Raw genomic sequence first — 22,651 nt, 5'->3', positions numbered from 1 at the left:
ATTATTGCAAATTAACCTAAGCATAGAAATCTTTTTGAGAGGATTATTGATATATAATTTGTGTAGATAATTAAGATTTTAGGATAAAATTAATAACAAGACATTTGAATTTTTAGGTGCAAAAACAGCACTTGGAGCGCACTTTATCTTTTTTGGTGGATGAACTGAAAGTTGTTCAGGGTCCACAAGCAGAGCAACGTGTTTTTTTTGTATCTGCCAAAGAAGCTCTTCAGCAACGTCTCAATGAAGCTAAGGGTCGTCCAAACAATAGTAAGCATCACATTGTGCATTTTACAGACATACTGGGTAATATGTCCATGACTTAGTTAAGTGGGAAGATAACATCATGAATTGTGTAGATTTTAATAGAAAACTCTAGATTAGATTTAGGAAAGCTTTCCTACTCACTTTATCACATGTCTTTGCAAAATCCATGATGTGAGTAAAACTGTCTTGTTAGTTCTTCCTCAGTGTGCTTAGAAGACCCATTAGTAACTTTTTTCAACTGTGCAAAAAAGAAATGAACTTATTCTGATTCAGTAAGAAGTGTACAAAAAAAAAATGAAAACCATTGTTACTTAAAAGGCAAATAAAGGAGGCAGGAGCAGGTTACTGGAAACCCTCCCCTTCTTGTATTTCAGTTTGTAAAGGATGGAACAGAAGAAGGAGCCAAGCAGGGAGTACTTATCCTCCTTGAGGGCATAGGCTGGGGTTTCAAAATGTGTGGATATAAACAAAGCAATAAGAAAGGAGAGATAGGTAGTATGAGGGAAAAAACCTTAACATTTTGGCTCTGAGTGAAACAAAGTTCAAGGGTAAAGGGGAAGAATGTTTTGGAAATGTCTTGGGAGTTAAGTCTGGGGTTGGTGAGAGGACAAGAGCCAAGGGAGGAGTAGCACTACTGCTCAAGCAGGAATTGTGGAAGTGTTTGAAATAGTTTGATGGAGTGAACACTGCATTGTTGTCGGTAAAAGTGAAAGTGGATGGCGAGGGATGGGTGATGATTAGTGCTTATGCTCCTGTTCATGAGATGATGATGTTGCAGTGTAGAAGTTACTGGACTGAATTGTAGGTTGCAATTGCTGAATAGGTAGTTAGGGAGGAATGAAGAGCATGTTCGTCACTTGAAGGTATGAGGGATCTTAGAGATTGTGACAAAGTTATGGGTCAGAGCTTGAGTGAGAAACAGTTTCTTATTCTTCAAAACTCAGCTCTGTAGCTTCTTTCATATCACTGTTTCTGTAGATTGCATTAAGGTCTTTATCAGTGCACATGGAAATTTAAAGTGCAGCTATTTTCCTCTTTATTATGAGTAAACCTGTCAGTATGTGGTTATTTTTGGCATGAGTGTACTTTGTTTTGGCAGGGAAAACCTTTTCTTTCTCATTTCTTGTGTGGCTGCACTCTTTTTACAGTTGTTAGAGCCAACCTCACCCCATTTTTCTCACATTCAGTGTTTCTTTGAAATTAACTGAACTGATCACAGGTATCTTGCAAGTTAACACTAGACTCTGCAGTTGTAAGTGGCATGCTGTTGATTTCACCTGGGTTATAGAATTTTTAACATGCTCTTCCTAATGTCCTATAACACTATCCTGTACCAGTATGCAGTTTAGCTCAATTTTGTGACCCACAGAAGTCACACAAAATAGAATGAACTCCTTTTAAAGAAAGCTTTCAAAGACTAATTTTTTGTTTATTCATATTTTATATGTTATAGTTTGTCACTGTCTCCCGCGTTAGCGATGTAGCGCAAGGAAACAGATGAGAGAATGGCCCAACCTGCCCACATACACATGTATATACACACATGCCCATGTATGCACATATACATACCTATACATTTCAGTGTATTCATACATATACATATATACACATGTACATATTAATACTTACTGCCCTCATCCATTCCGGTCACCACCCTGCCACACATGGAAAAGACAACTAAGGCCGCATTCGTTCACGCTCACTCTCTAGCTGTCATGTATAATGCACTGAAACCACAGCTAACTTTCCACATCCAGGCCCCACAAAACTTTCCATGGTTTACCCCAGACACTTCACATGCCCTGGTTCAATCCATTGACAGCACATCAACCTTGGTATACCACATCGTTCCAATTCACTCTATTCCTTGCACGCCTTTCACCCTCCTGTATGTTCAGGCCCCAATCACTCAAAATCTTCTTCACTCTATCCTTCCACCTCCAATTTGGTCTCTCCTTTCTCCTCGTTCCCTCCACCTCTAACACATTTATCCTCTTTGTCAACCTTTCCTCACTCATTCTCTCCATGTGACCAAATCATTACAATACACCCTCTTCTGCTCTCTCAACCACCTTCTTTTTATTACTACACATCTCTCTTACCCTTTCATTTCTTACTCAATCAAACCACCTCACACCACATACTGTCCTCAAACATCTCATTTCCAACATATACACCCTCCTCTGCACAATGCTTTGCAACCATATAACGATATTACATTGTTGGAACCACTATTCCTTCAAACATACCCATTTTGGCTCTCCAAGATAGCGTTCTTGCCTTTTACACATTCTTCAATGCTCCCAAAACCTTTGCCCCCTCCCCCACCTTGTGACTCACTTCTGCTTCCATGGTTCCATCCGCTGCTAAATCCACTCCCAGATATCTAAAACACTTCACTTCCTCCAGTTTCTCTCCATTCATACTTACCTCCCAATTTACTTGTCCTTCAATCCTATTGAACTTAATAACCTTGCTCTTATTCACATTTACTCTCAGCTTTTTTGATGACTATGTATTTATATGTAAGTTTAAGCTGGTGTAATCACTAACTGTATATTTGGATTCTTTCAGCTTCCGAGTTTCCAGAAGGATTTACAAGTCGTTATTTTGAATTCCAAGACTTTGAACGTAAATTTGAAGAATGCATTTCTAAAACTGCAGTAATCACCAAATTTGAGCAACACACACAACGTGGAAAAACTATTGCTGGGTAAAGAACTTTTAAGTTTTCTTCAAAATGCGGCATAGATCTCTGAAACACAAGATGATTATTCTGCAGTGTTATGTCAGAGGTGATGATATATGTAAATCATGATTGATGTAAAGTTTTTAAAGGTTATTAAGAAAGGAGGAAGATAAGAGGGATACAGTAAAACATTACATGGATCCAAGAATGAATGGTTGAACTTAGATGTTGAAGAGATGGAAAGAGGTAGTGTGTAGATGCTTTCGTCTTTGGTGTTACCTGGTAGAAGATAATTTACCAAAGAATCTGACTGATTAATTGATTGCACCTTTGTAAAAACTCGTGTTATATTGACGGAAAGTAGAAATTTTCAAGTTGTAAGGACAGACTGCAGCAGCAACAGCTTCTTTATTAAGATTAATTTTGCATAAAGTATTGTTATGTAATGTAGTACAGAATGATACAGGAGTGTTCAACCCTTCTTCACCCTCTGTGTGATTTACATTCATCAGCACCTCACTATATTACTATTTCACATGCCAATCAGCAGAGTTTTTCATGAGAAAGATTTTCTCATTCCTTTTATTATTAAAATATCGTAGTTTTCATTTAGTTTTTTATCAGAAAAGTAAAAAAAAAAAAAAAAAAAGTGTGATTATAGCATGTTTTATGTTAGGGAAATTATTAGGAGGAATGCACAGTGTATGATAGTAGTCATTGGGAAAGTTTAGTTCTCTTAATGGAAATTCAATTTAAAAGGAAAGAATTTTTTGGGACAGAATCCTTCCATAAATCAAGGAACAGGTATACAGGCAAGTGCTGTTTTCATATTAGCTACCTGCACATTTCCATAAATCAGACAGTCTCTGCTAAAATGGTGAGTATACCTGGTATGCACAATGTGAGGATACTTTGTGACTGTTTTACAGATCCACAAGTTCAATTAAATTGCCAATATTGGCCAGCAACTAGGCTAGTGTTTGGAGCTTCCTAGATTCTTTTTCTGTGCAATTAGGCAACAGTCTCAGACAATCAGAATTTGCTTTGTATATTTTCAAATTGTGATTTTTGCATGATGTATACTTGTTCAATATATTTTTAATTTTTTACGTGAGTCCAAGACATACCTGCATGAATGAGTTGGGAATAGGGAAAGCTCCTTGCTCATTCCTTATAAGCCCTATATTACTTTTTATACTGTATGTGATTGTTATTTGGTAAATTTTTTTTCTCTATCTCCTGCCATATAAGCCATGCTTCTTTCTAGAAAAATGGCCCCCAAAATTATGCTGCATCTTGTATCTAGACTTAGGGGAATGTGGTCGCCTGAACTAAAGTAAAACCTTAAACTACCCCATTTGACCCACTGGTACACAGATGTTCTTAGGATTAAATGTATATGATTATAGATTATTGCTGGGGTAGGGGTGAAAGAATTATGCCACTTTTCCATGCATGTCATAAAAGGAACTGAAGGGGGTGGGAGCAGGAGGTTGAAAACCATCCCCTTGTATTTCAGTTTCTAAAAGACGGAACAGAAGGAGGAGCCAAGCATGGAGTGCTTATCATCCTCAGTGGCTCAGGCTGGGATGTATGCATGTGTAAACATTACCTAGATGAGAAGAGAGGAAAGATAGGAAGTATGTTTGAGGAAAGAAACCTGGATGTTATGGCTCTAAGTGAAACAGCTCAAGGGTAAAGGGGAAGAATGGTTTAGAAATATCTAAGAGTATAGTCAGGGGTTACTTAGAGGACAAGGGCTAAGGGAGGCGTAGCACTACTCCTAAAGCAGCTGTAGGAGTGTTTGAAGGAGTGTAAGGAAGTAAGTTCTAGACTGATGTAGGTTAAAATGAAAGTGAACTGGAAGAGATGGTTGATTGTTAGTGCTTATGCACTTGGCCATGAGAAGAAAGATCAGGAGAGGCAAGTGTTTTGGGAGTAGCTGAGTGGGTGTGTCAGCAGTTTTGATGTAAGAGACTGGGTGTCAACAATGGGTGATTAGAATGCAAAGGTGAGTAATGTTGCTGTTGAGGGAATAAGTGGGTGCATGGGGTATTTAGTATTATGAATGAAAATGGTGAACTGCTTGTAGAGCTGTGTGCTGAAATGGACTGGTGACTGGGAGTACCTGGTTTAAAAAGATAGACATGCACGAGTGTGCGAGTGTGAATAGGATAGATGGTCACTGATCACATATTAATTGATCGGCATGTAAAAGAAAGAGTGTTGGATATAGATGTACTGAGAGTGACTGCTTGTAGGATGTTTGATCATTGTGTTGTGGAGGCAAGGATGAAGATTTTTAGAGGTTTTTGAAAGAGACGGAACAATATCAGTGAGAAGGGAGTGGTGTGTGTGAGTAAATGAAGCAAGGAGGTTGAGTGAGGAATGGGAGATACTTAAGGAAGTGAGAGTTGCATTTGGCATGTGCAAGATGGGACATAGGCAGATTAGAAAGGGTGGTAAGTGGTGGGATGAAGTAAAGTTGCCATTGGAAGAGAAAAGTTTTTTATACCTCCAACTATTTGCTGTATTTGATAAACTGATTATTTTTGTTTGGAACAGGGAGATTGGACAGAATGTTGGGAAATTGATGGAGAAAGCCTGGCAGGAGCGGGAGCAGAAGATGCAGGAAAGGCAAGCACTTTGGTCTCGACTGGACCACACAGAAAAGGAACTCCATGATGTCACAACACAGATGAAAGAAAAAATATGCTCTATTGTTGAGGATGTTGAAAGGAGAGTAAGTGTAAAAGACCAGTTAAAAATTCTGTTGATATTTATTAGTTTTAATGCTTAAAACATTAGAAATTGTATGTCACAGGCTATATTGCTGAAGTTTGAGTGTATTGGCATTTAGCTTTTGTATGTTTTGTTGGCAAACAGGGCTTTAAAGAATTAATCCTCTGTATTCCTTATCAGAGTAGTGCCATGTCAACAGTGGAAGTCCAGAATGTTTTTTCTTGAGAAATAATGAATTCTGTAAAGTTTGAACAAAAATTGCCCCTCAGTTTATGTGGATTCCAAAGATCTGTTGCCTGACAATTCTGCTTGCCAGTTCTTTTGGATATTCAGCTGTGTAAGAACATTTTGATATGCTTTTTGAGAATGGCTACCCTATTAATCTTGCTTGAATATGATAAATTGTATCATTATAATCCCATGTTAATATTGATTTATGAATTCATTCTTACTCACTGGTGTTAACAGAAAATATTGTTGGATATTAACACGTTGTGTATGTTCTGGTATTTTAGCTAAATATTTGATCACGGAGCATCCCTGTGGAGAGATGGCATGTAGATAGTTTAGTGGTGCCATCATTCTTTCATGGATGGTCCCTTTCACCTCTCTACACATGCCATCATTCTCAAGGAGATAAGCTGTGGCCATTTGGAAGTTTTGTCCCTTTTCCCTATGAGTTTAAAACAAATGACCCAGTCTCTAGTGCTGTCGTCCATCTATAGTTGGGAAGTATAATTCTATTGATCATTTTGGAGGCTCACCCAAGTCTTTTGGTTGAAGCATATGCTTATCTTTGGTAGTGTACTAATTGTAGATATTTGTTATTCATTTGGTTGTAAGAAATAAGGCTGAATTTTTGTTGTTGTTGAAGTCCTAAGATGGGAATCTGTTAGCCCTATATTTTATAATTATTTTGCTTTGTCGCTGTCTCCCGCGTTAGCGAGGTAGCGCAAGGAAACAGACAAAAGAATGGCCTAACCCACCCACATACACATGTATATACATACACATCCACACACACATATATACATACCTATACATCTCAATGTATACATACATATACACACACAGACATATACATATATACACATGTACATAATTCATACTGTCTGCCTTTATTCATTGCCATTGCCACCTCGCCACACATGGAATAACAACCCCCTCCCCCCTCATGTGTGCAAGGTAGCGCTATATATGCCACAAATAAAACATGACACACATAATGTAGAATTACATTTGGTGTGTATTACTTTTTTGTGCATGTGTGTGTGTGCAATTACCTATTTGTACTGTGTTTCTCATGAAATTTTGTACATGGTTCTCCTCAGTAGGTTCTTACTAATGAATGAATTTATACTCTACATATTCAGAAATATGCAGCACAAAGTTAGTGAAATAAATGGGTCCCCATCTCTCAAACTTTCTCTTCTACTATACAACTTTTAAGTATTCTGTATACTCTTTACAATTACAGTCTCAAAGCTTAGTTTATTCAATTCATCCTCTACACTACTGTCTCAATATTTTGCATGATAGGGACCAAGAAATTAGAGGAAAGAGCCAAATGAGCAACTTTTATCGTCTAAGGCTCATTCATCTATTCTGGATGCTACCTTGCTCATGCGGGAAATGTCAAACATACATGAAAGAAAAGAAGTATAACAGCATTACGTGGCAAGTCTGAACTGCTGGATATTGTCTATCCTTATCTTCTATGTGGTGATGGATTAAAGTAATTGTGACCAGAAGGGCATTTAAGCTGAACTTGTTGGAAATACTGAGTTATATGAGTTCTTAGATAAGTAGGGATTGTATTTGTACTTCTTTTATATATGAATACTTATCACACAGGTATCTAATGCCCTGAATGAAGAAATTCGTCGTTTATCAGTCTTGGTTGATGAGTTCAATGAGCCATTTCACCCTGACCCACTAGTTCTGAATGTCTATAAGAAGACTCTTCATGCCCACGTGGAGTCAGGATTGGGTTCCAACCTTCGAGCAAGACTTTCTTCAGCCTTGGCACTAAACATTGAAAGTAGTCAGGCAGAAATGACAAGTAAGCTCTCTAATTGGATTATCAAACCGTCTGTACCTATTTTTGAAATTTTTTAATAAGACAGGGTTTTATGCATCTTCTGAGAAGTATATTTCACACTTCACAATGCAAATTTTGATAGAATGGCAATATTTTTTAGAGTAGGGAGATATTTTTTGTGAAAGAGGCTCAAAGGGGAGATTGTTGCAAATTTCAAATTGATTAGAGGGAAATTAAACAGAATGTGTCCAGACTAAGTTAGTTGTAAGATATGACATCGTAGGTTTAGGCAGAAAGAATACTTTTAAGAAAAAGAATTGAATGTGAAGGACGTGAAAAAAGATATCAATATAAGAGTAAAAATTTGAGACTGGGAATACCATTAAGAAGATTGGGAAATATTTATAGTTTATAGGGAGTTATATGATAGGTGTTATGAATGGTTGAAGCTGTTGGATAGAGTGCAAAAGAGTAGCAGTGCATTGCTGAAAAGTTTTCCTGCAAAGTTTTGTGTGAACTTGGAATAGTGATAGGGTGTCTATAGAAAAGGGAAAATTCTATGAAATATCAGTCTGTGTGGTTATATGTTTCAAATTGTCATTGTAGGGTAGTTCATGCAGAGTCCAAAAATACAGTGCCTATGAAACAGTTCAACATAATTACAATGGCTGGCTGAATTATTCATGCATGGTTCATGTGGCTGATGGGAAATTTTTGATGACTAATTTATTTTTTCTTGGGTAGAAGTGAAAGGAAGATTAGAAGATAAAAGAGTAAAACAAATAGCTTGTATTTTTTTGTATTTACAAGGCTGGATTGATGGCAGCTGTAGATAGTTGTAGGGAGGTCCAGGGAGTGTGCACAGGCAGGATTTCCCTCCCTACATTTGTAACGGGATTGTAGTGAGAGCCAGGGAGAATCTCAGTCAGTGAAGACCTCCGGGAGCTCACGTGTTGATAAAGGATCTATGTTGGTATGCTTGGAAGTTTTTTAGCGGGAGGAGTTCCAGTGAAGCGAAGAGTGTATAACTTTATGAATGAGAAGTTATATTCAGAAAGGCTGTATTATCATCAGCAGTTGCTAAAGAGGGCTCCTTCAATGAAGACCTTTTTACTTCATATCAGCATATCTAACCTTGCTCCCACAGGAAATGCAACCTTGAATTTATAGCAGCACCATAAAAGTGGTCCTAAGATCCTAGATGCATAAAGAGTGTGTGCCAAACATCTTACGACTACTTCCCAAGGTATGCTAGTGGATGAGGATATTTATGAGCGAACTCTAAGGCATCATGTACTTATTGTACCCAATTTAGATAGGAACAGAGGTGAACATGATTGCTTGATGTGACATCAGTATGGTGAAGTGCTTAACATTCTAATGTTAGTCTGTCATTACCCACATTTTTTTTGTGTGTAATTCATATTTGATGTTCACTGCACACCTGTGCACTTTATTTTCTTACATTTCTTTCAGTCCTCTACTCTATGAATTATACTCAGTATCTAACTATTCTGGGGTTTCCTCCTTCAGATCGAATGCTTGCTCTCCTTGGGAATGAGAGACGTGAGTTGGCATCCACAATGTTACCCCGAAGGGAACCTTTTGAGATTCTGTACCGCCTCAATTGTGAGAATCTCTGTGCAGATTTTCAGGTAGTTATGCCTTTTATTTTTTTATGTTACCTGCCTAGCATAGCAAACACTTTTTCAGTGGTCTTTGTCGTTGTCTGTCCACCTTTCCGTCATCTGTCTTTCTGTCATTGAGTCACAACTTTAAGTTACGATTTAACTTTGGTCATAACTTTGTACAACTGTTTTCCATCATCAGAAGAATTGAGTAACAGAGAACTTGTACGTACAGTGTGAATTAGTTATACCTCATGTAACACACTGGCATTTTGATAATGCATATTGTCACAAAAAGATTTCAATCATATCCACTGTAAAGAATCAGCAGAATTTATTTTTGTGTCATTTGGTGTATCAGATGAAGAGTAAGTACTGTACACTGAAATACCTGAAATATTGTAAAAAACAAATGAAATGTGCTTTACAATTTCACCATATTATATGCAATATTTTTAAGAGCATTATTATAACTGTACTGACCTTGCTGGTGGTGTGTAATTATATTCCATTTATTATGGTTAGAGAATGATTTACAAACATAGATATGCAAAGAATAGGTATTAAACTACCAGAAACACCATGTATATAATATTACAGTTAGAAGTGGCACTGAAGTTCATTAGTTCTAAAGACTCTATTGCTGTAGCCACCTCCTTGAGGAAGTTCCAGAAGGGAACTGGTGTCAGAGATTTAGATGGATAAATAGTGTACATGATGTAATAGAGTGATCATTTATGAACAAATACTTCTAAAACCAAAAGATAGATTGTAGTTTTTATGCAGCCACCAACCAGGGAGGTATATTACCAGCACTACTTGCATGGGTATTGGGAGGGTTAGTGATGGGTGCATAGTGGGCCAACACTTCAGTGGTTGTCAAGTTGCATTCCTTTGACCCAGGTTGCGTTTTATTTTCTTTCTACCTCACCGACATGTGGAATGCTGGTATTCTGTCCACAGTCATACAATCTCTCCTTGTCACACATAAAACTTGACAGCACTTATCTCACACAACTTGTTCTTCATAACCCTAGATTTTCCTGCAGTGAGCACTGTGTGCTATCCCTGCTTTTTGGCAAAATACTAGAAACAATAGATAGAAGTAGTAGGTAGAAACGTTTGACAAGAACATTAGGTAGAAGTAGTAGTGATGAGAATTTGGTAGAAACATGTGGTAGAAGTAGTAGGTTGGAACATAAGGCAGGAACATTAGGTAGACACTTTGGGTAGAAGTGTTTAGTAGGAATATTAGGTAGGAGTTTCTGAAAACACTGTGCCAGAGTTTTCGCTACCATTGGCCTGTTAAGGTTGAGGCTAAAGGCTAAGAAGTGGCACTGTAGTTCAGCAGTTATGGAGACTTTTGCCATGGCTACCCCCTTGAGGAGTTATAAATGGCAATGGGCATCAGAAATACAGGTAGACAGAATGACCAGAAACATCACTAGATGCCAGAATGACCAGAAACATCACTAGATGCCACTGCACTATGTCTTCATCTTGAGGATAACAGCCAGGCCCCCAAAGCATTAGAAAAGTTTAACATCTAATATATCCTAGCTAATAAGATTAAAAGAAAAAGACCTTTAGAAATGAAATTTAATGCAAATGCAGTTGTTTTTAATATTTTCCAAGCAATATTTCCACCCATTCTTGTTTCACTTCCAATAACTGGTTGATTCGCAGATAATACATGAAACACCACAGCACATGTGGGGATTGCTTTACCAGCCTCTTCCATCATCTGTCTGTCATCCATCTATCCATCTCTGGGAGTCACTCTTTAACCTGTAAATTAAATGTGATCATGAATTATAAGTTCAAATCAGATACTATGAAGCTTTATACAACTCTGTTCCATCATGCATAGAATTAGATGGCATAAGACCCAAAACTCTTTTGTGAATTTTGTCAGAGTTATGCCCATTTGAAAAGGCTTAATAGGCTCATAACTTGAGAAAAAATTGAATTTCACCCTGGAACTCAATTTAGGTGCTTTATTACCCTTCCATGTTTAACTCCCAATAATTATTATGCAGTAAAGGCATGACAAGTGTCCATGAATGACCATTGCAGATACTTAGGGATCACTTGGTATATTGTTTTCTTTGTATGTGTGTTATCCTTCCATCTGTCCTTTAATAGGAGCTGCACTTTAACAAGCAACAAAATCTTGGTCATAACTTAGAAAGTCAAAATTAGATACTTGTGAAACTTAAAGCTGTTGTTTCCCATCATCTAAAAATATTATCAGCATAAAGCTCGTACTTCTGGTTTTGATTTTGCCTGAGTTATGCTCCCTTTGAAATGGCTTAATCTGGTTCACAACTTGAACTCATACTCATACTGTATATGTTGTTGATATGGCAAACAGCATTTCCAACTACTTTGTTCCAGTTGTGTGGCACTGCAAGTAACACAAATGTTCAATGGAACATCCTTCTAGGTAAGTCATCTGCTTAGCTTAACAGACACGTTAGGATTATGTTGGTTATTGTCTTCACCTGTCACACCATCCATACATCATTTGTCCATTCTTTGTCTATCATTGGGAATTACATTAATCTGCAATATAACCTTGGTGATAACTTTAAAAGTTTAACCCTTAAATGTGTTGGGTCATCATATGATGAATTGCATATCAGGAACTGTGAGTCATCATATGAGAGCTAGTTTTGCAGAAGCTAGGTGTCTTTTGGTCTTGGAGACTACCAATCTAGCATAATTCTGGTATAGATATGTATGTAAACAAGTGTTGATATACTGTATGCAAATTTTTGTAAAAGTATGTGTAAATATGTGTAACTAGTGACTATAATTACCGATTAGTCATTGGGAGAATATGGGTTACAAGTCTCATCCCCCTCCATTGCCACTGCTAAAGTAATTGAACACTATCATTAGGGTAATCTCTCTGCCTTATAAGTTGTGTTATCTCACTTCTTCGTACATATCCTCTATGTTATCTTGTATTTATTTTACAAATAGTGATGAGTCAATATTGAATTTGTATCAAAGTCTCACCCCCCACCACTTGTCTTCCACTTCCTCCTTGCTTTTATCATCACAGTGGTGTATCTAGTGTATAGCAGGTAGGGCAGGTGCCTCAGGCATCACTTGAAGGGGGGGCGCCACTCAACAGGTTTGCTTTTTGATATGTGTTACCCGATTGACATGTTTAATGGTTTGGTTTTGTGAGATAGAAAAAGAAACTTGCCTTCTTTTCAACTATAGTAATATTTTGCTACTATCAGTTGCATTACCGCTTCAACATTACAGTTTTGATCAAATAAGTCTTTAAGTCTTTAAGAGTTTGTATTAAGTTTGACCTAACTCTTCAGCAGTTTATGATTATACTGTATATATTTTTGGATGGTATTGCAATGGAATTTATTAAAAAAGGGGGTGACTGTATTATTGACTGGTTGGTAAGGTTATTTAATGTATGTATGACTCATGGTGAGGTGCTTGAGGATTGGGGGAATGCGTGCATAGTGCCATTGTACAAAGGCAAAGGGGATAAGAGTGAGTGCTCAAATTACAGAGGTATAAGTTTGTTGAGTATTCCTGGTAAATTATATGGGAGGGTATTGATTGAGAGGGTGAATGCATATACAGAGCATCAGATTGGGGAAGAGCAGTGTGGTTTCAGAAGTGGTAGAGGATGTGTGGATCAGGTGTTTGCTTTGAAGAATGTATGTGAGAAATACTTAGAAAAGCAAATGGATTTGTATGTAGCATTTATGGATCTGGAGAAGGCATATGATAGAGTTGATAGAGATGCTCTGTGGAAGGTATTAAGAATATATGGTGTGGGAGGCAAGTTGTTAGAAGCAGTGAAAAGTTTTTATCGAGGATGTAAGGCATGTGTATGTGTAGGAAGAGAGGAAAGTGATTGGTTCTCAGTGAATGTAGGTTAGCGGCAGGGGTGTATGATGTCTCCATGGTTGTTTAATTTGTTTATGGATGGGGTTGTTAGGGAGGTGAATGCAAGAGTTTTGGAAAGAGGGGCAAGTATGAAGTCTGTTGGAGATGAGAGAGCTTGGGAAGTGAGTCAGTTGTTGTTCGCTGATGATACAGCGCTGGTGGCTGATTCATGTGAGAAACTGCAGAAGCTGGTGACTGAGTTTGGTAAAGTGTGTGAAAGAAGAAAGTTAAGAGTAAATGTGAATAAGAGCAAGGTAATTAGGTACAGTAGGGGTGAGGGTCAAGTCAATTGGGGGGTAAGTTTGAATGGAGAAAAACTGGAGGAAGTAGTGTTTTAGATATCTGGGAGTGGATCTGGCAGCGGATGGAGCCATGGAAGCGGAAGTGGATCATAGGGTGGGGGAGGAGGCGAAAATCCTGGGAGCCTTGAAGAATGTGTGGAAGTCGAGAACATTATCTCGGAAAGCAAAAATGGGTATGTTTGAAGGAATAGTGGTTCCAACAATTTTGTATGGTTGCGCGGTGTGGGCTATGGATAGAGTTGTGCGCAGGAGGATGGATGTGCTGGAAATGAGATGTTTGAGGACAATGTGTGGTGTGAGGTGGTTTGATTGAGTAAGTAACGTAAAGGTAAGAGAGATGTGTGGAAATAAAAAGAGCGTGGTTGAGAGAGCAGAAGAGGGTGTTTTGAAATGGTTTGGGCACATGGAGAGAATGAGTGAGGAAAGATTGACCAAGAGGATATATGTGTCGGAGGTGGAGGGAACGAGGAGAAGTAGGAGACCAAATTGGAGGTGGAAAGATGGAGTGAAAAAGATTTTGTGTGATCGGGGCCTGAACATGCAGGAGGGTGAAAGGAGGGCAAGGAATAGAGTGAATTGGAGCGATGTGGTATACCGGGGTTGATGTGCTGTCAGTGGATTGAATCAGGGCATATGAAGCGTCTGGGGTAAACCATGGAAAGCTGTGTAGGTATGTATATTTGCGTGTGTGGATGTATGTATATACATGTGTATGGGGGTGGGTTGGGCCATTTCTTTCGTCAGTTTCCTTGCGCTACCTCGCAAACGCGGGAGACAGCGGCAAAAAAAAAAAAAAGGAAGAAAAAAAAAATTTATATACATCCACTGTATGTACATTTTTAATCGAGCCAGGGGCACAGTTTCAGTGCTTGCCATAGACACTATTTCCCTTATATACGCCCCTGCTTCATCAGTACTTGCCAGGGTTTAACTTTAGCACTATGCTATGGCCATGTGTTATGGTAGCTCTTTTTTTTTGTGTATTTTTAAAGTTTATAATGGAAAATAGAAATTACAAAGATCTAATTTTTTTTTTGTCCATGTCTTGAGCAGTTTTTTTGAAGTCACCTGGCATTTGAGAGTTAAATCAGATAATCATGAAGTTTTATAAAGTTTCCCAATTTCTTGATATCTGAATGGAATATTACCTATAACCCATGTTTGGATTTTGCATGAGTTAGGCTATTTATAAGAATGTGTAACTTGGCTTGTAACAGGCTATATAAGAATGTGTAAGTTGTAACTTAACGTGGCTTGTAACTTGAAGAATTCCACCTTCAACTGTGGAACATAGTACAGGTGTTTTTGATATTTTCTTCACAATATTTTTGCACAAGTAATCCATGGGACATCCCTCTAATTTAATCTTTGTCTTGTTTGTTTTGTCCATGTATGATTAAGTGGATTTTAAGTGTGCTTTATATCCACTTTCCATTTAGGCAGTAAGTTTCTTATATTGGGTATGTTTGTTTATTATAGGAGGACATAGAGTTCAAGTTTTCCTTGGGATTAGTGTCGCTGGTTCAGCGAGTACTTGGAAAAGCAAGCAGCCGCATCGTGAATCATAGGCACAAGGAAAATGTAAGGCTTAGATTGTGTATTGTTTGTAACATTGTTTATTTGTTGAGAAATCAAAATAATGTATGATATTATATTATCTTGATATATGAAACATTACAGTATATATTTTGCATCTTTAGAGTTAGATATTCATTGAAGAAATTTATTCAAGCATATTGGTCATTACAGTTGAATGGTCATTACATTCAATTGTTATCAGATTATCTGACTGCAGGATTGCTGGAAGTGTCAACTTAGGAACTCTAATACTGGTATGACTGTGAAAGTAGTGAAAACAGTGACTGTTTATTTTGGTCCCCAGAAACTGGTAATGTAATAACTGTTGAATTTTAACAGGATTTTTTTTTTCTGTAATTGACAACAGACTTAAGAGACACTTGAGTGTGCATTGTCTTTATGGTAGTCGATGCAAGCCCCATGAAACCATAAGTCAGACAACATAAAAGAGCGGGTTCCTCCTCAGTAATAAGCTTTCAGACCATTACATGTCACAAGCAGTTTGCAAATAGTTAGCCCCATCCCACTGGGAGCACCATGTTCAACTGTAGTAGTTTGTTCTTGAGTTGGTTCATTTGTCTTATTTGTTCATAAACATCCCTGGCATAGTAGAGAAGACTTGTTGCTTGAAGTGTATAGTATATTTACAAGTAAGACTCTGTCAGTCTCATTATATGTTTTCAGTGTTGAATTGTTTAAGGGAATGCCTCATAGTACTCCAGAAAGAAGTTTTCACCTTTCCAAGCTTCACAAAATTTGTGAGCATGATATTTTTATGTAAATGTTACAGGTATCTCATATATCTATATACACATGTACATATTCATACTTGCTTGCCTTCTTCATTCATTCCTGGTGCCACCCCACCCAACAGGAAACAGCATCACCACCTAGTGCATCAACAAGGTAGCACCTGGAAAACAGACCATAAAGGCCACATTTGTTCACGCTCAGTCTCTAGCTGTCATGTGTAATGCACTGAAACCACAGCTTCCTATCCACATCCAGGCCCCACAGACCTTTCCATGTTTTACCTTAGAGGTTTCACATGCCCTGGTTTAGCCAATCATTGACAGCACATCAACCTTGGTATACCACATTGTTCCAATTCTCATTATTCCTTGCATGCCTCTCACCCTTCTGCATGTTCAGGCTCCGATCGTTCAAAATCTTTTTCACTCCATCCTTCCACCTCCAATTTGGTCTCCTGCTTCTCTTTGTTCCCTCCACCTCTGACACATATATCCTCTTTGTCATTGTCAACCTTTGCTTATTCATTCTCTCCATATGTCCAAACCATTTCAACACACCCTCTTCTGCTCCCTCAACCATACTCTTTTCATGACCTCACATCTCTCTTACCCTTTTATTACTTACTCGAGCAAACTACCTCACACTACATATCGTCCTCAAACATTTCATTTCCAACACATCCACCCTCCTTCATGCAACCCTATCTATAGCCCATGCCTCTCAACCATATGATATTGTTGGAACTACTATTACTTCAAACATATCTATTTTTGCTTTCTGAGTTAATGTTCTCTCTTTCCACACATTCCTCATCACTTCCAGAACTTTTGCCCCCTCCCCCACCCTATGACTCACTGCCACTTCCATGGTTCCATTTGCTGTTAAGTCCTCGCCCAGATATTTTTCTCCATTCAAACTTGCAATCCCAACTAACTTCTACTACCATGCTAAGCCTAATAACCTTGCTCTTAATCACATTCTCTCTCAGATTTTTATTTACAGTTCAAAAGCATTTGCATTGCTTATAGTGTATGAGTGTGTCATCACATATATTTTGCAGATTCCACGGAGTGTTCCAATGACTCCACTTACACCAAGCAATGAACCTCAGTTTGGCTTACCTCAGGATGACTGGTCTATTATCAGTCGCTTTGCTGTTGCCAGCATAGGTTCTCAAGGCACCATGGGCTTGGCCCTTGCATTAGGCTTGGTAAGTCTTATAGAATATTGTTGGCTGAAGACTTTTCCCCTCTGTGTTAGAAATAATATATTAGCTTTCTATATGTTTTATTATCATTCCCAGTGTTCATGATTTATGATTTTAGTTGCATTTGATATCATACCTCTTGAGTGATGCTTCTTTTTTGCCCCCTTCTATTCAGTCTCCTGACACATGTCTTTTTGTTCACCTTATTTAAGTAGACTTTGCAGAGCTCTTAAGCTGCCCACCTTTTGTCTCATTGTCATGAATTTTTAGATGTGCATTTAAATGTTTTTTGTTTGAAATGATGTATTTTTATTTATTCCTATCTATGTGACAGAGCAGCATTCAGACATTTAAGGCATTTAAGAATGGATGGTAAATACAAATTCCTAACCAGATGTATTGCAACTTAGTTAAGTTTTATAGAACCTGCAGTAATTCTTTGAAAAGTTTTTATAGAATTCTTCATATGATGATGGTGATTTTTAAGTGAAGTAGTTGATATCTGCTTAAGTTAAAAGCTATATGGAAATGGATTAGGCTATTAGCAATGTTTCTATAGGTAATGAAACTCCATGTATTTATTCCAACTGAGTGCTTAAAAACACACCCTCCAACTATATTCAGTACATCCTAGATTCATATAACTGTCTATTCAAGATCCTTCCAGCAAAAAATCCATTTTAGCTATTTCAACTGCAGTTTCATTATAAGATATTAAGTTTTTTTTTTTTTTTTTCTCCCACGTTTGCGAGGTAGTGCAAGGAAACAGACAAAAGAAATGGCCCAACCCACCCCCATACACATGTATATACATACACGTCCACACACGCAAATATATTAAAAGTATACAAGCAAATATAAACATTTATGTACATATCCAATCTTAATTTGTAGATATTGATATGTACGTTCCATTTTTACCCATGTACAGATGTTCAAAACAGTTGGTTGGCGCTTGATTGTGCTGACTGGAGGTGTATATGGTGTCCTTTATGCTTATGAGCGTCTCACATGGACTAACAAAGCAAAAGAACGTGTGTTCAAGAAGCAGTATGTTGATCATGCTACACGCAAGTTACGACTAATTGTGGATCTTACTTCTCACAACTGCTCTCACCAGGTTCAGCAGTAAGTAGTAGTTTTAGTTGCAGATGTTGAGCTTATCATTTATTTATTCTGCATCTCATATCTGTGTCCAGGAAGTCTGTTTTCAATTCCATGGAGTAGATTAGGTATGTAGAGTCCTTCAGTTCAGTTATACATATAGTCAGCCCCACATGCATTGTCTTAAAGTGAAGCGTAATCTGTACTCATATAAGTTTGTCCTACTTTTTCATTGTGCACATTAATCGTACAAGTAAAGCTTAAAGTTCCTTTCACGTTACCACCATACCTGAATTGCTTGCATTGTGTCCAATCTTAGATACTTTATTTGATATATTCTTTTGAGATACCTCTAGCACTAAAGTCTACCTATCCTTTCAACTCTTGACTGAGTGAAAATACATGATATTACTGGAACATCCGCTCTGTCTTGGAAACCCCACATTATAGAGATAGCTTACCCTGCCTCTGAGAAACTGGAAGTACTGTTTAGATGTCAAAATTTCTTTTCTTTTGAAGTTTCTCCATTTATACAAAGGATTGATCTGGCCTTATATGGAGTACTGCTCTAACATCTGGCACAGTTTTAACTTTGCATCCTCTCTTAACAGAGTTGAGTCAAAAGTGATCTAACTAATAAACTCTCCATGGCTAACTTATTTGACCCACTTGCCCTATGCTGCGATGTTGGTTCATTTTCCCTCTTTTGTGGGTATTACTTTGGTTTTTCTCCCAAGAGCTGGCTGCTTGTGTGCCCCCACCACTAAATAGACCAAGTATTGCTTAGAGAACTGTTGCATTACATGATTCATGTGTGACTGTTGGTAACTCAGGGATGGGCCATTTTGATAAGTTTCTTTCCGTGCACCTCAAAGCTTTGAAACTTTCTACCCTGCCATGTCTTTCCCATTAAGCATGACCTGGCTCTTTTTAAGAGATAGGTTTTTCACATCCTCTAAAGTTTGTAATGCTTTCACTTTTGTTTATTTTTTCATTTCATAATCCTTTCTGTATTTCATGTAAGGCCTAGTCTTGATGTGGACTTTTGTGCATGACTAGGGTCTCCAACTCAAAAAAGAAAACTGTGCTGCCCACATTCTGACCACATCTGCTAAGAAATGAGGTGTATGATAGATGGGATGTAGCAGGGAATGCAAAGTGAATGAGTTATGAAGTGGTAGAGTGGGTGAAACGTAGTACTTTGAGGTGGTGTAGGCATGTGGAAAGAATGCGAGATGGGGAGTTTACAAGGAGAGTGTATGATTTTACAATTAAAGGGGTTGGTATGAGAGGAAGACCACATGTGACATAGGGAAATAGAGTGGGGGATTACTCTAGGTAGACAACAGTGGAAGGATGCATGAAATAATGTATATGAGGGAGGCATGTAAGGACTGGGATAAGTGGAGATCCTTTTGCTGTGGTCAACCCCTTGATGGGAGTTCCCAGAGGGAAGGGGCATCAGAGACGTAGATGGATACACATGTTAAAGATGGGACATCAGTTAAATTTGATATGCTTCTTTTTTCAGGGAGCTCAGTGGCACATTTGCTCGTCTTTGCCGTTTGGTTGATGAGAGTACCAGTGAGATGCAGCGAGATGTACGTTCTCTAGAACGGGAGGTTCAGCAGTTAGAAGATACCACATCAACAGCGAAGAAGCTACGCAATAAAGCTCATTATCTAGTCAATGAATTGGATATATTCCAGCAGACATACTTATCTTCAGATGAGTAAAATATTATATGAATTATGAACCATTAGCAGGAATTGTAATAATGTTATCTAATTTTGTAAACTTGCCATGATTAATTCACTAACTTTTTATAGTTATCTTTATCTTCAGGGGATATATAAGTTGGGTCCATTTTACATATTACCTTAACTGTCTTCAAGGCTTCATTTCCCAAAGGTAGCATGAGATTATGGTTTTGCGACCTTGGCCTTAGTGAGAAAATGTAAGTTATACATGATCTCTTGAGTAAGTGCCTGAATCATTTTGGAGTCAGGAAATGAATCTTTGAATGCTACTGTTGTATGTTTGTAGTTAAAAGTAACATTTAAGAAATAAGTTATTATGAGATAGGTGCTGTGCTTGATATGTATAGTACATGTTCTGTGGGTAAAGAAAGTTGCCAATACCTGAATTTTGTAAGATAGAAGAAAACGGATGACACAGATGACTCTTGATAATTTATCTCTGGGTGGGTGTCCTGTTTAGTGGTTTATAGATCAGAATACATACTACTAGTGTATCTTTTAAGGAGGATTGAAGGATTAAAACTTCAAGAGAATATTGTAATATATGGGAAATTCAGATCATTTTAACTTAAGTTTTGAGATGCTATATTGATATAAGAACGAAGTCACAGAAGCCCTGCCCTGATTAAGTCTGCTTTTTAATGAGTATCTCCTTGCAAAGAATTTTTAGACTTCTCATATACCTATGATACTGCACATTATAATTATTATCATTGTAGAAGATAATAATTTGATAGAGATTTGACTTGTTCAGCAATGCAAAATGATGTCTCATATACTATATTGTAGTGTGAGTTTCAGGCTGAACGGAGGAAAGATTATCTGGTGCTGAGACATGTAGAGAAAAAAGCTCTGAAGTCTGAAATTGTTGTTGTTTATAGGGTTTGATGAGTCCCATTAACCTCCAAAGGACAGAATCAATAGAATTTAGTTGAGTTTCCAGGACAAGTTTTATCAGAAAATTTGAATATCAAGAAAAGATAAAAAAGAAAAGTATTAGAATAATTATAATTTTTGCTGAAGAAGACGTTTCATTTTGGTGTGCTATGTGTACTTGGCTTATCACTGGTTTGGTGACATTTGTCAACACTTCCCTTACTCTCTCTTATCTGCTGCCACCAATGTAAAACTAATATGCTGTAGGACTTCTCCTAGTGCTGACAATTCAACATCCACCTAATCATTGGCACTGTCCTTAGTGCCCAGAAAGGCTGTCACTAATTTGTTTGAGACACACTGGGAGCATCTTCTAAGTTCGTTCCTTTCTCCATCATGTTATATGGGTAACTGATACTAGGATTCTCACCTTGGTGTAATTGTAGTTGCTTGTGACATGAGGCATTTCTGCATAACAATAAAGAACCTTCAAAAATGATGGAAGGGAAAGGCATCCCAACAACGTTGGCCTTACAGTCCCATTGTGGTACATGGCTAACTGACATACTAGGATTTTTTCTAGTACTAATTTTGCCATCATGTGACATAAGGAATCTCTTTATACTGATAAGGTGCACCTTCTGATATGAATTTCAATGAGGATGGCTGTAAAAGTATGGCTTGAGTCCCTGAAGAGTAAACATAAATTTCCCTTTTTTTTATGAGTTCATTGTATTCGGTCATAGATTGCAATATGAAAAGCGTTTTCCCACAACTGGAGTGGTCTGTTTAACTTACAAGATACTGCTTAGTTGCATTCTTTATCATTATGTAGATAAAGTAATGGCTGAACTTGAATTGCTTGTATTTTGAATGTAATATAACATATCCATCTCATACTGAAATCACTTTGATTAGTACATTTTATGAGGAAAAGATGTTTTCAGAAATACATTCTTGAAAACTCTAATTGAAGAACACAATTGAGGGAAATATCTTTGGGAGGTAGGGAAAGGGATTTAGTAAGGAAGGTCACCTTCTGTCACCTTCACTAACAACAACTTGCTTGATATGCTATAAAGTTGTAAAGTAAACATTATGTACCTGGATCTGAATATATAATGAAGGATTTGTTGTGTGTGGCTGGCAGAAAATATTTCGGCAAATCCCAGTGAATTGTGCACGGTCTCATGATGTAGTTTTAGCATCAGTCCCATCATATATTATCTGTTCCTGGTATAAGTACATATGATATACATGCAGATGTTTAAAAGTTCTGCTTGATGGTTCATTTATTAAACACTCAGATGGTGTTTCTTGTTGGGCAGGGTAGTGCCAGGAATTGGATAAAGGCAAGCAAGTATGAATATGTACATGTGTATATATGTCTGTGTATGTGTATTTATATGTGCATATGTATATGCGTGTGTATTGGCATTAATGTATATATTGTATATTCCTATGAGTCCACAGGGAAAATGAAACACGAAAAGTTCCCAAGTGCACTTTCGTGTAATAATCACATCATCAGGGGAGACACAAGAGAGGAATATAACAGTCAGTTGATATACATCGAAGAGACGAAGCTAGGACGCCATTTGGTAAACATGGCATCCAAATGACATCCTAGCTTCGTCTCTTCGATGTATATCAACTGACTGTTATATTCCTCTCTTGTGTCTCCCCTGATGATGTGATTATTACACGAAAGTGCACTTGGGAACTTTTCGTGTTTCATTTTCCCCGTGGACTCATAGGAATATCTTGATCACGCGCA

General features: G+C 37.7%; 1 protein-coding gene across 8 annotated transcripts in view; it reads left to right on the top strand.

Moving 5' to 3' along the window:
* The window catches only part of Marf (Mitochondrial assembly regulatory factor), a 56,283-nt gene extending 33,889 nt beyond the window's left edge, over window positions 1-22,394 (top strand). For 5 of the 8 annotated variants that reach the window (XM_071663184.1, XM_071663181.1, XM_071663183.1 and 2 more), the window contains 9 exons: window positions 117-270; window positions 2,842-2,980; window positions 5,522-5,699; window positions 7,553-7,760; window positions 9,273-9,394; window positions 15,076-15,177; window positions 16,988-17,137; window positions 18,066-18,262; window positions 19,770-22,394. In XM_071663184.1, the coding sequence (XP_071519285.1) occupies window positions 117-270; window positions 2,842-2,980; window positions 5,522-5,699; window positions 7,553-7,760; window positions 9,273-9,394; window positions 15,076-15,177; window positions 16,988-17,137; window positions 18,066-18,262; window positions 19,770-19,974 (1,455 nt within the window). In that variant the 3' untranslated portion in view covers window positions 19,975-22,394. The remainder of the gene's footprint in view (window positions 1-116; window positions 271-2,841; window positions 2,981-5,521; window positions 5,700-7,552; window positions 7,761-9,272; window positions 9,395-15,075; window positions 15,178-16,987; window positions 17,138-18,065; window positions 18,263-19,769) is intronic. The other 3 variants (XM_071663188.1, XM_071663186.1, XM_071663187.1) reach the window with 1 other exon arrangement.
* The last annotated feature ends 257 nt before the right edge of the window (window positions 22,395-22,651 follow it).

Source organism: Panulirus ornatus, chromosome 7 (assembly GCF_036320965.1).
Source record: "Panulirus ornatus isolate Po-2019 chromosome 7, ASM3632096v1, whole genome shotgun sequence".
NCBI classification, from domain to species: Eukaryota; Metazoa; Arthropoda; class Malacostraca; order Decapoda; family Palinuridae; genus Panulirus; species Panulirus ornatus.
This window is presented reverse-complemented; position numbering and strand designations above follow the sequence as displayed.